The sequence below is a fragment of the Larus michahellis genome, chromosome 17 (genome assembly GCF_964199755.1).
Source record: "Larus michahellis chromosome 17, bLarMic1.1, whole genome shotgun sequence".
Lineage (NCBI taxonomy): Eukaryota > Metazoa > Chordata > Aves > Charadriiformes > Laridae > Larus > Larus michahellis.
In genome coordinates this window covers 6,627,514-6,643,317 of record NC_133912.1, presented here as the reverse complement: position 1 = coordinate 6,643,317, position 15,804 = coordinate 6,627,514, and the positions used below count along the sequence as shown (strand labels likewise).

The 15,804-nt window shown below is 37.6% G+C and overlaps 1 protein-coding gene across 2 annotated transcripts in view; it reads right to left on the bottom strand.

Moving 5' to 3' along the window:
• The window catches only part of SIK2 (salt inducible kinase 2), a 57,096-nt gene that overhangs the window by 35,084 nt on the left and 6,208 nt on the right, over positions 1 to 15,804 (bottom strand). For both annotated transcript variants that reach the window (XM_074561298.1, XM_074561300.1), the window contains exons 2-3: positions 10,827 to 10,943; positions 7,819 to 7,882 (exon numbers count right to left, since the gene is read on the bottom strand). In XM_074561298.1, the coding sequence (XP_074417399.1) occupies positions 7,819 to 7,882; positions 10,827 to 10,943 (181 nt within the window). The remainder of the gene's footprint in view (positions 1 to 7,818; positions 7,883 to 10,826; positions 10,944 to 15,804) is intronic.

The following is a 15,804-nucleotide window of genomic DNA, read 5'->3' as shown; positions in this document are numbered from 1 at the left end:
TACAGAAACCAATTTAGACAGCTGAAATTTGCTAGAGACATTCTACCACAATAGCTAGAATCTGGACACTGTTCAAATATGTGTGTATATGCTTCTGGAGCCAAGAACCATCACTCTATAGTTTTTACTGCAGATACCTAGAGCAAAGCATCCTGTTGTACCTTGCAAAGATCGATACAGTAAAGCTACCTATGCTTTCACAAACATATCCTCTGACAAATCTTACCCTCATGTCATACCCTCTGGCTATGTGTTTCTATGGTAGGTTTTTTTCATTTTTCTATAATAAAATAGAAACCAGAAGCTATCTTAGATTGAGCTGGATTCACAGCAGAATGCAGCAGGACTTCGGGCACAAGGCAGCTTCCTGTCCAGCCTTTTCAGTAGTTCCAAGTACATTTGTTTACTGGACAACTGAGAGGTTAAGATGGTGTTTACTTCACAACATACGACTCTGAGACATTGTCTGGCAAACCCAGTGGTCAATGCTTTTCATTTACAATACTATCCTTCATTTAGATAGACAATTGTACACATTTTTAATTTGGTATGTTAAGGCTCTGTTAAAGCGGCCCACACATACCCACGTGAGTACAGTGAAGGTTAATGAAGATAATTAAGGGACCAGAGTGCTTGTGATACAAGGGGAGGCCGAAAGAGCTGTGGGTGTGTTCAGCCTAGGGAAAACATGGTGCAGAAGGAAATCTCGTTGTCTGTATATGTACTGGACTGAAGGAAGACAACAAAGCCAAATTCTTCTCAGCAAAAGGCGCCAACTGAAACACAGGAAATTCAATTTAAACCTAAGAAAGAGTTTGGGTTTGGTTTTTTTTGTGCAGGTAGTCAAATGCTGCAACAGAGCAGGTAGAGATTGTACTCTCCATCCATGCTCCTGAGCAACCTGCTCTGGTTGACCCTGCTGAGCCGCAGGGCTGGAGTACACATTCTCTACAAATCCCTTCCAGCCTCAACTATTCTGTGATCTGGGTTCAGCGTAAGGCAGTCAAGACACCACTCATCCAGTTCAAGCATGGTAAGGAACAAATTATCCCATATTAAGGGACACATCGTATTTCTAGTCTTACAAATGCCTATTAACAGAAGCAATCAGTGAGAATTTCAGCTAAGGAAATCAACATTGAACATTAGAAAGAATCTTCATAATTAAAAAAAACAACCCTCAGATCCTGAATAGCTTCATCTAGGAAGGTTACTGAATCTCTCTCTCAGGACATTTTCAAGAATGGTGCAGCTGACCTGCACCAAGGCTGAGACAAAGCAGATAGCTGCTCAAGCCCATTCTAGTCCAGCTTTCTGCATCTGTGCTCAAAACACGTATGTAATTGTCCAGGACTGCTAGGTAAACTGCTAGGTAAAACTAGGCTTTTGAAAGTACAGATATAATTAAATGCTAATACTTTTTAAATCAAAGCGATGTCTGATTGTCTCCTTCATGTGAAAGCATTTCTGGAGATACTTCAAGTTTATTCTTCACTGGAACAGGCACAAAATGCTGAGAAGTTGATGTTGTAAGCACAGTGGTTTATGCTATCAAACATGCCTCCTTAAAGTTTAGTATTTATGCTGAAATACTCTAAAAAAACTTGTAAGACCATCTTTTATATCACCAGAGCTGGGATACTGCAATATCACAAAGGACTAATTATGAAGGGAATCTCATTCTCAGCAAAAACTGGTTTGAGGACAAGAGAACATGACTTTGGCTTCCCGAATGAGTAGAGCAAAATCCAGAACAGAATTTAGGTCATTTGGTTAAACTGTTCTGAGTGTTTCTCTTAACTCATGCAAAGTGTCAATAAAATTAATACCACTTATTTTTTCCTTTGCACAACCAGTTACTGTACTTATTTAATGTAGGAGTGTTTTCACATGTAGCTGCTGTTTCATGTAAGAAATGTTTTTCCAAACATTTACCAGCCTCTCTGCAAGTCCAGTACTTTGCTATTCCAAAAATCAGATTTACATTGAGATCTACTTCTCGGGGATGTTTGATTTTGTGTATGTGGAAGATAAGACCCACCAGACTGCCTGGGCTGAACTATTTTCCCATACAAGCATTGGGCACACACTGTGAATGCATAAGAGCCACTAGCAAAAACAGGCTTAAGTCCCAAGGTACCCTTTGGGACAAGGGAGGCAGAGCATAAACAGGAGTGATTAAAGGAGCTCATTTTGCATTTCTGTGCATTAATGTCATTCCACAAGAGTTATTTTTTAATGTGGTGGTGGACGGCCTGATTGGCATCTGGCAAGATGAAGAAATATACATTTTTTTTGCATCGTGAATGCTTCTGAAAAATCTCAGAATACTCTTATGGTTCTTCACAGTAAAACAGATTCCTGTGTAAGAGTAGGAGTATTGGCGTGATAATATAGCCTGACAGTACCCCATTATTTCCTGTAGGTTCTCTAAAAGGCAGCAAGGTTCTCACAACCTAATGCCTGATTGCAAAACAGACTGAAGGTTGTAAGGAACAGCTAAACAATCAGGAAAGTCAACTATGGGATGTAAGATAACAAAGTCAGCATGCAAACGCAGTGAAGGTCGTCTTCCCAGGCACCACGTCTGGCAGTTGAAATGTTTGCCTCTTAACTATTCCTTAGTCTTCCTCTTGTTCACATTTCTTGCATGAGGTACTAGAAAAATACATACATAGGTACAGTGACCCTGTCACAGTTACAAATCTTAAGTTAGACATAAATCACACAAGCTGATAGTTTGATCATGTTTACTGTTTTTAAAATGCACATGTAGTATGTCGGACAGCAAGCAAGAGGGGGTAGAAACAACCATAACTGAAAGCTTGGATATTCCCTTTCCTCTTGATGAACAATTACATTGGGTTTAGGCTTAACAGTCAGCTTCCCACTCTGCAGCCTGGATTCTTGCAATATAAACAGTCACTGATGAGAAACTAAAGAATTAGTCCTTCAGAACAGGTTCGCTGTAGTTAGTTTAGCTAACAGATAAACTGCATTTCAGCTGTTTTAATGTCTTCTAGTGAGAGATGTTGAAGAAGGTTACAAGGTTGTGGCTGTAAAGATACTTTCAAAACCATAGCAGAAACAGATAGCTAACAGCTTAGTAGATCTGCAAAGTATTAAGCACAACTGAAACCTTTTAATTCAAATGTTTTACTAAGTCTAAAGACTTTCTTAAAACACAAGTCTAAAATGGAACAGCATTTGAAGTCTCTAAACACATTGACTGCAATGACATTAACTGGCAAAAGGCAAATTCAGAACTGCTGTTGAGTATGGAAAATTTGACTGAAGCTATGAAGATGGTGAAGAATGTTAGTTGGGGGGTTAAAAAACAATCCTGTCCATGAACTACCAGTCAGCACAATGAAGCAGAGTTGAAGAGACTCAGTGAGGTTTAATACCAGGCTACACCCAGTGAACTCAAAAGCCTGGCATGGTCTTAAGGGTACATTTACCAGTTACCAACTACTGATAACTATCTTGGAGAGCATGCTATGGTCTTTGAAGTGTCTTATTCAAGAGGAAGATAGAAAAGGGACTTCTATAAACTCTCACAAATTTTGTACATCACTGAATAGCAAAGTTACTCAGAAGAGCAATCACAAAGGCTAACTTCAACTTAGGAAGTCTAATCTCTCCCAGCTCCTCCTGTACTCAGAGAAGAAATAAGAGGCTCCTCTGGAGGGTCAGTCAAAGCTGTGAACCAGCCCCCTGAGAAGCCTCTCGCTCCTCACTAATTACAGAGCGAACATACAGGAAGATCACCCCCAACAGACTGAAGTTTGTCTCTCTCATTATACTTCTCCCACCTCACTAGCTTTGGAGACAAAATTTAAATAATCTGCTCTTGCTCAAAGTGAGGTTTTGTTTGGGTTTTGGTTGTTTTCTTATTTTTTTTAATCCCCCCTTCAAGTGCAATCAAAGGTTAGTCAAAGAACAAAACAGAGCACAATTCTTAAGTGCTGTCTGGAGATTGATTAGCGAAAGAAAAAGCAGGTTCCACAGGTCTCTAACTGTCTTGCTTTACAAGAGAAAATGAAGTAAAATCCCCCAAGAAGCAGGATCATACATAGCAAAATGTTAGAAACTTTGAAGACACTTGTGTACAGGACTCTAGAAGAGCATCCCACTATTTGTGCTGTTTAAAAACTAATGTCATAAAAGGAAGACTTTATTTCACACATTGTTAGACTTGACATGGCAAATTCAACAGACCCAAAGAAGGATCAGGACAGGAAGGAGGAAAAGCTCATTTAGTTTGAATCATCTTTCTAATTTTTTTTTTTTTACTACCCTGTTTTTCTCTGCTTTCCAGTTACATCAAAATTGCCCTGGACATGATATCCTGCTTATGACACAAGCAATCCAATGGTAAGGATTTAAGGGAGGGGGGAGATAACCCAGAAACAAGGAGGAACTTTGAATGTTTGAGTTCTGTTTCCATGAAATCCATCCCCCCTCCCCCCAATGTAAAAAATAAAGATCAGCCAGGCTCCACCTCTTCGGCACTCCAATGACCAGGGCCCTTTACACGCTGAACTTTGTGCCATTGCCCTCTGAGTTCATTCTGCCTGGTGATGTTGACTGACAGTTTCAGAGAAGCTCTCTCAGCAACTCTGATTTTGTTATTGTAACTAAAATGCATGTGAAAACTCCGAGTGCCTCGGTATCAAGCATAAAAAACTAATGAAATTAGCTTTCATTAAGCAAGCAAGGTGGTTAATTTAACACCTCAGTCCAATTCCTAAACAAAGCAACAGTACCTGCTATGTATGAGGTACTCCAGCTAAAGAGATTTTCTTTACCTTTTAGAATATTTCTCCTCCTCTGCTATTTTTCTACTCCTTCCTCCTGTTTACTGTACTAGGACATGCTAGACTCATTCATGGAAAATAAACCCACTGTCCTGGGTACTGTTCAAACTTAAACCAAAGTTGTTATTCATACTGTGACCAATTGCTCTTCACCTAGCACTTACTGTTGTAGTGCACTTTCTGATTGAAAGCCCGTAGAAAAAATAGGAGAGACTTTTCCCCCTCTGAAATTCTAACATGTTTCTGCCTTACCTCATTTCTGCTTCCTTCTCCAAAAACATATATAACAGTGACAAATACATACAACAGAATACCCCATCCTTAATTACAAAAGGCACTCTGAGAAATCTTTCCAATAAATCAGGAAACTGAACAATTTAGAAAAAACCTCTACAGAAATATTAAGTCTCTAATAATGGATCCAGAAAGATTCCTTAATTATTTTAATGAGAAAACGAGGTCTAAGAGAATTAGCTAAACTATGTCTGAAACATACATTAAAGGATCTGCAAACAGGGAAAGTCTCAGAGCCCAAAAGGCTTTGCTTCTTCAGAATAAACTAAGAGTTTAAGTCAAAGTTTTACAGGAAATGATAAACATTAAAGCCAAGACAAATAAGAAAGCAAAAAGTCACCATCCAAGTTACTTCTAGAATCTTTAGCCATGCTGAATGAAGTTTTATATTTTTTGCCTTCTGTTAATTTGATTTTCATTATGACCTCCTCACTTTATCACAAAAAGCAGCAGCAGCAAAAAAACCCCTCAACTTCTGGCCACGTAAATGCAACTTAATAGTTAGAATCTTCACCAAGTTCTGAGAACATTTCATATAGGAAACCCTAAAACTACATAAAATAAACAAGCTTAACCTGATGTAGGTACAAAGGTAATTTTTAGATAGATTTTTAGCTTATCCTAATCACTGACGCAAGTCTGCATTCAAATCTTGCCAGATAAACAACCTCCAATGTTGTAGCTCCCAAGGCAAGCTATAAGATGAACAGAAAAAATTCAGAAGGAAAAAAAGAAAGTGAAAAAATTTGTAGGCCAGCGTGCAACTCATGGTTGGGCTTCAAGATTAGCACTGGTTTGAGAACAGCAGCTTAGAAGGTGAGAAAAACAGAATCCCTTTTCTTCTTACTTCGTGTTTCCAGATGGTAATCAGTGTAAAGCAAATCATGCTGTTCCTTCAGAGAAAAAACACAACACAAAAAACGAACCAACACAACCAAACACACATTCCTGAGAAACACACAAGATATCCAAAGATTACCACCCCCCAAAACATTCTAACATGCTGTATACAGAAACAGGAGTAAAACTGATGGTATTTTATCATTCCAGCCTTATTTGAACATTGTCTTGCTATTCTGCAGGTTGTCAACTATTTCAAACAAGTTTATGAATACCAAGCTCATCTTTGATCAGAAGAACTCAAGCTCTCACAGATTTTTTTTGTCACATGTGCAGGAGCTGAAAAAAAGCATTTTTACTTTGATCACTAATGTGTATTTTAAAGTTAAAGGTATTAACACAAGTCAGTTAAGTTAAAGGCACTAACACAGGTAAAAAATGAAATGCATCTACCTACTTAGTGTCACATTTCATGTGTTTCTTCTTTGTGGCCTAAAAAGGACCACTGCTATATATAGCAAGTTCTGGGAAAAAATTCAGCCTGTCCCTCCTCAAGAGGGCTTCACTGCTACCCTAGCCTCAATAGCTTAGAAAAATCCTAAACAATGACTTGGGATGTGTATGCACAGTACAGTGGTGGAAGACAAAATGCCCTAGAGATAACCGATAATGGCACAGCAGATACCACAAGCCTGACTTTTCAGAGCTATGACAGTTACTCAAGCTACACTGAAGGAGAGCTCAAAGGCCACAACCTGGCTGCCATAACCAGGTCTGTGTTACATATATGTAGAAGATTTTTTTTTACTGCGCCAGTTACCACAATCAAGAAGGGAGACAAGAGTGCAGGAATCACCTTCAATACTAGAACGCAAGCCTCAAAAACACAGTCTTGCTTTAACTTATTCAGTCCATAGCCCCTGGGAAGAGTAAAGGCAATGCACAGTCACTTCAAAAATTCCCTTTTACATAATCAGCAGCTGTAGATTTTAAAGTTTAGACCTCAATTCTTCAGGTCCTTCAAAACACTGAAGGGTCTCTGCTGTTCTGCACTTTGAGGGATCATGTACACTAAGATGGCTGAGCAAGTGTGAAGTGTTACCTGCTCAGAATATTTATATACTACAATTGTCCTGCACCAATTTAAATAACTTTTTCCAAAGAAACAGAATGAGATCTCTATTGTAGTCTAAGCTGAGCATTACATAACAAAAAAGTTGCATTGTGAAGTATTACAATTAAAAAAAAAAATACTGTATTTCATATAAATTTAACACTGAGGTTCTGCTTGAGTGATGAGTTTGAGCCAAAGAACAAGAATTAATGTGAATTTGACTATGCAGGTCAACACAGACAAACTAGAATTTTTTATTATGAGTGTTACCCCAAGTCACACTGACACCCCCTCCTGCCCAACATGTTTTCCTGAAAACATATTTAAAATAATGCCTGATAAATCAGTACATAATTGCATAAGGAACAGATTCTTCAGTTTACCTGAAATACTGCATGGGCCACTATTCATTATCAAGCTAATCATTTAAACATAGTGTTGCATCTCAGCTCAATGCTGAAAACCTGGTAACTGTGTCAGTTGAGATGAGAATTTATCCTGCGCTGTTCTGCTTAACAAGCTATGTATTCTGCTGAAGGAACGTCAGTAATTTTAAACTTTTTTCTTTACACTAGTGTACACTGTAACCATTTTTCCTAAAATTCTTAGTTCTAAAATGAGAAAGTGACAGTTATCTCACACTTCTTGACAAATAAAGGAAAGTGACATACAGTAAAAGGGATCCTTGGGCAAGATAACTGCAATTGACAAACATTAAAATGTTGAACATGAAAATATTCTCTTGCTTACCGAAAATTTCTCCATTTTTGGCAAATTCTGTCACAAGGTACAACATGCTTTTGGTCTCCATCACCTGTTGATGGAGAAATTGCACATGAGATTGATTGAGGGAAGAGCAAAAAGTAAACACACACCCAAATGGATACTTATTTTCATTGTTCTCTTCTGGTAAAGATGTGAAAGTCTTTGCCTTGCACATACAGTTATCACAGTCTTTCACTTTGTTTTTTCAAGTTATTTCAACAATTTCAAGGGGAGCATTTGCATGCTAAGCACAAGGACAAGCTTTAAATACTTCATGCTTGGGAAAGATGACTAGGGCTAACACTGTCAATAGTTCTCTAGTTATAGAAAGAAAAAAAAAAGGAAAAACACCAGATAAGCATCAGTCTTAAAACCTGGAAAAATTCAGGTAGAAGCACCACATCACAGTATCCCATTGTATAATCAGTCAGTACAACTACAGAACAATCACATCCTCTGGTGGGAGGAGGGAAAAAATAATAAAAATAAATCAGACTTTAAGCACCTTCTACTTTCTTTTCTGGCAAGTTCCAGCCTTCCTGTTACAAGAACAGACTACTCACAATTCAAAAACATGGGATGCTGGAAGGAATAGAGGGAAACAAACAGGAGAAAAGAAAGAGGGTAAGGGCAAGACTTCAAAACTTTTCCATGACCACTTTTTCATGGCCTTGAACAGAAAGACTTCACCCAACAATTCAAAACTCCATACTTCCATGATACAGGTTGGGAAAAGGCAGCCCCATCAGTTATCTTGCAGCTTTCTTCCTAATTATCTACTCCTCAATTGCTTAGAGCACTACTCAGGAATGCATTGTACAAATACCATAATCAAAAGATAGACTGAAAGTGAAAAATCCTCTACCTGGAAATAAAAAAGTCATTTAGGACTGCCCTCCAGTACAACTCAGTAATTTCACCACCCAACACATTTTGGGGCTATTTCAATAACCACTGTAAAACAGTTTAGCCTGAGCTGTCTGTGGACAAGACTTCCTTCAATTTGATTTTTGTGTTTCATTTATGCACAAGCTTGAAAGTACTAGAAGACTGCTCACAAATAAATTATTCTTAGAGAGAAAAAAAGGCAAACCCTGAAAGATATATAGTTATAAAAACAGTAGAATTACCAAAAAACTGAAAAGTCAGCAGACAGAACAAGATGGCAGTTCTTCAGTCTCTCCTGCACCCTTGTTTAACTCTATAACAGCTGAGCATGTTATGACTTAAATGTCTGTATCTGGAAGGCAAAACAGTTTGGAAACACTGCTTTAAACCAGCATTTGGAGACAGGAAACTGCAACAGCCTGTAGATTACATATATATGGAACCATTCTTAATGAAGCCAAGGTTGCTAGCTTCATTACCTGAATTTGACAATCCTCAGTAGTTCCTTGACATGAGACAATTCATAAAAACTTGTAGTGTGACCACAGTATAGTGGTGGGCACATTATACACGTAAATTAGTGAGACAATTTGATTGAAGGCTATTTTAAAAATAAACTCACCTATCTACCAAATGCATTTCTATCAAGCCAATCCCTTACTAGTAAAGGGGTAAGCAGTACATAACAATTCCCCTTCTCTTCAAGTGATCTTGCTGATGTCCAGATTTAATTTAACTATTTTCAGACTCTCCTCCCTACAATTCCTCTCTCCTTTACCATTTTTGTGTTTTCAGAAGGAACTGCGGTAGAACTAACTTAAGCTAGTTAGAAATTTAACTCCTTAAGGTCTGCCTCTACTCAGTGAATCAATATTTTAAAAAGGAAGTGGCAGACTCTTTCCCATAAGATGAAATTAAAGCTAAACAAGTCCAAGCCGGGATCTTTGTCTTTATTCCGTAAACCAACTCCAACACCATAGGTCCAGGTCCTTGTGCTCACATTGCCACTATAGTCTTAGTCAGATGAACTAAAATTCAAAGTTTGGTTTTAGCATGCACATATCTTCATTTATTTGTTGAGCTAAGTTTATTTCAAACAAGTAAGAGTATCTCAGAAGCACTATGTGATTTGTTAAACAGAACACTAACAAATAGACCCCAAAGGGAATATTCTCCGGAAAGCCTTAAAAGCAAGACTTAACTGAAGCAGAAATGCTAACAGGTCAAATATTTTACCGTATGCTAGCAGGAACAGATAATGAAACAAAAAAGAAACAATATAAAACAAACCTATGTTTCACTGTACAAGTTATGCACAGTACGAAGAGTGATAAGTAAAAACCTTCAAAAGTTTTCATTGTCTGCAATTGTATGCATTATCACAAGGGCAGGTTTATCTCTTATGTAAAATACACATTGCTGTACCATGATTATCATCCTTATGTTATAAAGGGATGCATTCAAGTCCACAACATACATAATTCACTTCAGGATAAATACAAATTGTCCATATCCACAACAGAAATGAAATGCAAGATTCCAACAAAAGTAAATCCAAAAATAAGTCTCCTAGTAAATGCACTTCAAGATAAAGTGTTTGAGAAGCTGTTTGGTGCGTACATTTACATCACAAGCACATCTGCAGAATCTGGATTTATGTATCCTCTTGTCTTATCATCTTTGGATAAGAAAGAAAATCTGCACTGAGCCAAGACTTGACTAAATAAAACCACTATATCCATGCAGATCTTCCCAGCTAGGACTCACACATTATGCTGAAAATTCCTACCCTGCTCTAGCTTACATAATACTTTGACTACTAACAGACAGCAAAGTCTCATCACTGGGTATTTCCAATTCATTTATTTCACTAACATAAAACACACAGAAGGTTGTATATTTTAAGCAGATTACCATAGAATGAAAAAGGCCACAACTGATGCACTTTCAAGACAGTTAGACACTTATCCAATGCAAATCAATTCCAGAAGACCTGAGTATGTCGCAGACTGGTGATCTGCCAGAAGTCACTAGTGTAGAGGAAACTCTTCACACAGTAGCAAGAGAGAGGGGCAGAAGGGAAAGAGAGACACCATTAACTATACCTGGTAGAGCTTTATAATGTGTGGGTGATCAAGCATTTTCATTATCTGCACTTCTCGGTAGATCTTCTCCAGATTCACAGCATCCAGCTGAGACTTATCAATGATTTTTATTGCCACCTGCAGACAAATAGAAAAAGTGAGATTAAAACTCCCCAACATATTCCTCATTAGTTTATCCTCATTATAAAGGGAATAATGCAACCCCAGATAACTGGGGGCTTTCTTCTATCTCAGAAATACACATCCGACGCTTAGAAATACAGCAGCACAACATTAAGCATGTCAGTAGTCCTACTAAGTGGCTGCAGAAATATCACCTACATCAGCATGTCAGAAAAGGAAAGTTTTACAAGAAATGGAAGACACAGAACAGGTGATGGAAGCCAGTGCTCTAATGAGTCCAGGTGCAGAATGCTCTTACATCAGAAGCAGGTGGGAACAACTGAGGACCCTCCATGTAGCAGTGTTGTAAAGAGAATATCTTCTTTAAAAGCCTAATTGTTTCCATTTCTAGAGTCAAGGTAGCCAACTGGAATCCCACAAATGCAAAATGATATTTTAAAGAAAAACTGTTGGCTCGACACAAGTTATCAAAACATGGTGGATCCATGTAGTTTCAACTATTACACACTTATTTTAACTGTAATTAATATGCTACTACATAAGGAATTTGCAGTTCATCTGTTCAAGGAAAAAAAGCCTATGTGAAGATGTTTGTCAGTCAAACCTTGCAAACAGATCTCAATTAGTTTAGGAAACAGATCCTGGTCTTATTGACCTTGTTTTTAGCCAATACCACAAAGTGAATTACAGAGAACTACACATGCTTAGGAGACTAAAAATTTCAATCATAAGACATTTAAAAAAAAACTTAAGAAAAATACAGCTGCTATAAAAATCATGTAAAGGATAACAATACTAAAGAATACTGAATATATAAATGGTGTTTATTCACCTTGAATATCCCATATTAATGATGAAGCATGAGCAAACAATGTAGGTCACACAAATGCTTCCAACTGTAACTGCATTTCATAAACTATTGAACTATAGGAGGCAGCTGCTATGCAGGAGACAAAAATCCACAGGAGGTGAACCTCATTATCTCCAGTAAGGAGATGGACCCACTATGGACCCACCCGAATTCAGAATTAACTATTTATTGACTTCATTTCAGTATGCTTTTGCTTGATATCCTCTTCAAAAGTCACTTGTCTTCCCCAACCACCAGAAAAATAAGATTCTGATATGAATGAGTAAACTGATCTAGCCTTGTAATCAGTAAAAAGTTGTTAAGATACAGGATGCACTCTTACATAGCTCAAGCAGAAAAAGACTATTTTCCAAAGTAAACAAACAAATTTTTTAAACTTTTTTCGAAAGATATGGGTGGCCTTTTTTTTTTTAAACAATATCCAATTAATGTAGAACTCACTGAAACTAGATTTATCAAAAAACAATACATGCTTATAAGTATAATGACATATACAGCCATTAGACAGAAATCAAGAAAGAGGGTTCACATCCCACAACAGTTTCACCATTAATCACGAGTTATTCCATAGCCTTTATTCTTCAACACATAACAGTGGACATTTGGGAAGAAATGGTACCTAAAATGGTATTCAACCACTCCACACTCCTCCTCCCCAGCTCTCAGCAACTTTCTTGTAGTATAATAGCAATTTCGGGGATCCCAATGCCTGATCTTTTCAAAACAAGCTTCTCCCTGTTGTCTTCTGCTAGCTACTCTCCATAATGCACCTACTCTGCCCTCTTCCATATTACATTACATTCACACTGAGAAGTACATAGGAACAGTGATAATCAAGGTGGTCCTAAAAGATTACAGATCTCCCTTTGAAAGTTTCTGTCTTTTGACTACGAAGACACTATCTCCATGCAAGGAAAAGATGTGCATCACCTGCTTCTGCTCCTATTTGTTACTCTCTCATCCTATTCCCAATCCTTTGAACTACAATATTAATTTTCTGTCTTACATTTGGTACATGTATAAAACTTGATAATGAAGTCCTGGCTTCACACATGCAAGGAACAAGGGACAGGCAAAAGAAGAACAGTAATATGCATGGAACTGGACTATCCAAATGCATACTTCCCTCTTGGTCTTGCCAGACTTGCACCCCCTTTGACTGTTCCCTACAGTTACTGCTCATTCTCTCAGCAGGTCCCCTTTCCCTCGCTTATAACACCAGAACAGCAAGCTGCTTCCTTATTTGGTCTGATTATATGCCATGTGGCAGCAGAGGATGCAAACAATCATTCATGCAGCCTAAGAGAAAAACCCACACAAAACCCAGGCCAGTCTCCCTGGCCTACTCTAAGATCACACCTAATAAAATGACTTCTAGTTATTGTTTATTTTTTGCAGGCATAATTTATTAGCTTAAGAAGAAATCACTTCACTAGAAAGTCACAAAATGTCAAAGTAATCAAACCAAACTACTAAAGCCAGAAAAAATTCTTAAACACACATCAGGAAATATTTATTAAAAACAACCCATGTGTCACTTTTCTCCACTTCCTCTAATTTATTTTACACTGTGTCTCTGGAATCAACCAGAAACACAAGCTGGTTTCTCTTTCATTTTCCACATCTATCCCAGCTTATACCCCTTATTTGGGTGACCTCCAGATTTAAGGGGAATGGAGCCCACTATTTCTTATTTACAAAAGAATGAAGAGATTAGTCTGTAGTGTCTTACATCCCCATCACAAAACAGTAACACATCTTTCAGTCAAGCAACAAGGTACCTCCAAGTCTTGAATAGATGAGGTATTCAGGAAAGTCTAAATGCCTCCTTCATCAATCCAGAGTAATACAAAAAAATGCAAGATGCATTTTTTTATTTATTTAAAGTTTAATGGCAACCTAATTAGAATAGCATTTTACACAGACAGCATCAGCCTCTCAAGTAACTTGAGGTATTTACAGTAACTTCTTTCTTCACATAGACAACAGTATAGAAGCTTTACCTAAAACTTGTATCACTTGTAACTTTTAAGACTGCCCCCGGTTCATTTAATTTCACCTTACAGTCACTGTGCATTTCCTCCCCATAGTCAGGTGTTTTACTAAGCTCTCTTCAAACACAAGCAAAGAAAAAAACAAACCAGTAACTTTCTCCTGTTTACTCTTCTTGCACATAGGAAATGTGTGCAGTACAGGAAAGCTAATAAAAGCAAAGCTACATAGGACTTCAAAGAAAAGAGGTTATATCTAGCATAGAAGAGGGAAAAAACCCAACCACAAACAACTGAAACTGCAGCCAAGAAATAAATAAGGGGGGTGGACAATTTGGAAGAAAAACAACAACAAACCAACCCCCAAACCCAATCAAAAAACCCAATAGCAGCCTGCTTTCTGGGGCTCATGCTGAACCTTTGTGTATCTATTCATCACACTGTCATCGTTTGATTAGCACAAATATTTATACTTCCTTCTTCTATACTTCTCACCCCCTTCTGATGGGGAGGGGGAGATTTCTCCAACTGTATGTCTTGCTAGGGATACTTTCTGCAATGAAGCTTGACCCCCCATCTCCTTATCCTAGTGAAAAATCTAGCTTTACAAGCACACTGACTCTGTTTTTTCCAGTATAGTTTGGCGCTTCCACAGTTTTCTCTTAAATTTTGAGTATTCCTTTTACTCGAAGTACAAATACTTCAAATACAGCCTGTTACCACTTCCAAACCTATCTACAAGCGTCTATGTTGCCAGCTTTCTCCAGAGATATCAGGCATTATTCTGAACACTGCAGTTCCTAGTTTCTAACATCTGCAAAGACGTCCAACCAAAAAAAAAAAAATCCATTTTTAACTTTGTTTTCACAGATAACAAGAGGATCCATTTACCTAGAAGAACCTAGATAACTCATTTGTCCTTCCGTTTTAAAGATTAAATACTTCCATTTCCACTTCAATTTCTTAATAATTGGTGCCTACTGTAGTTTTATGTTTTCCAAGGCTAGTAAGACTATGCAACTGTATAATCACTTCAATTTTTAAAAAGTGATTTTATATAAAATAAGAATATGCAGGAGACATTTTTAACCTTTACATGGTTAAAATCCTTGAACAGATCTTACTTCCTGAGCAACAACCAGTAAAATTTCATTAGGGGAAAGAAGCATTTAGAAAAAGAGTAATAAGAAAAGAATGGGTCATATAAATTTGGGAAGCATGGCTACAAATCCTGCTTTAACCTTCACTACACTTCCTGTCCAAGAACAGCACTTCATGTTCCAATGTTTCCTACTTTCTTCCTTTTCCAGAAGTTTCCTATCATATCTCCTTGTGGCACACATTTAGAAATACAGCAATTCCCAAAGATCATTGAAAGACTGAAACCAAATTCTTCTTCTGAAAGTGTGGAAGCAAGAAAACAAGTCTTCAGGTCACACATTTCTTGGAGCAGAATGCCTCCAGGAAAATCCTCTTTCAATAGTTTTAAAACATTTCCTTACCTCCCCATATCACAAGTAAAAAGCGATCGTAGATTAAAACAAGTCACAGAAGGTTAACACTCCCCAGAAGCACACAGTAATGTTCTACATTGTCTACACAATCATCCACCTACTCTCAAAATTATAACGCTAACATGTATCACTGATGAAAGTATTCTGCATTTATGGCTTTTGAGCCTGAAAAAGATCCATTTTTTTAACACACTGGGTGTTCAGGCACAACAGCGCATCAAGGACTTGGATGAATAGTTCCACAAAAATGTTTTTATGAAGAGATCACCAGATAGTAATGACAGCATTAATAAAATGTCCTTTATTAAGTCAGTTAATACTGAACTCCTGCAGGCAGCTATGTAACTAGAAAAATTATATTACATGTGACTTTGCAAACATTAGAAAACAAGCTGTTTTGGAGCACTACAGAATGAGCCACTGCCTCAGCAGGCTACTTGCTACCTCTGTCATCATACTAAGAGATGCATTCTGTGCTG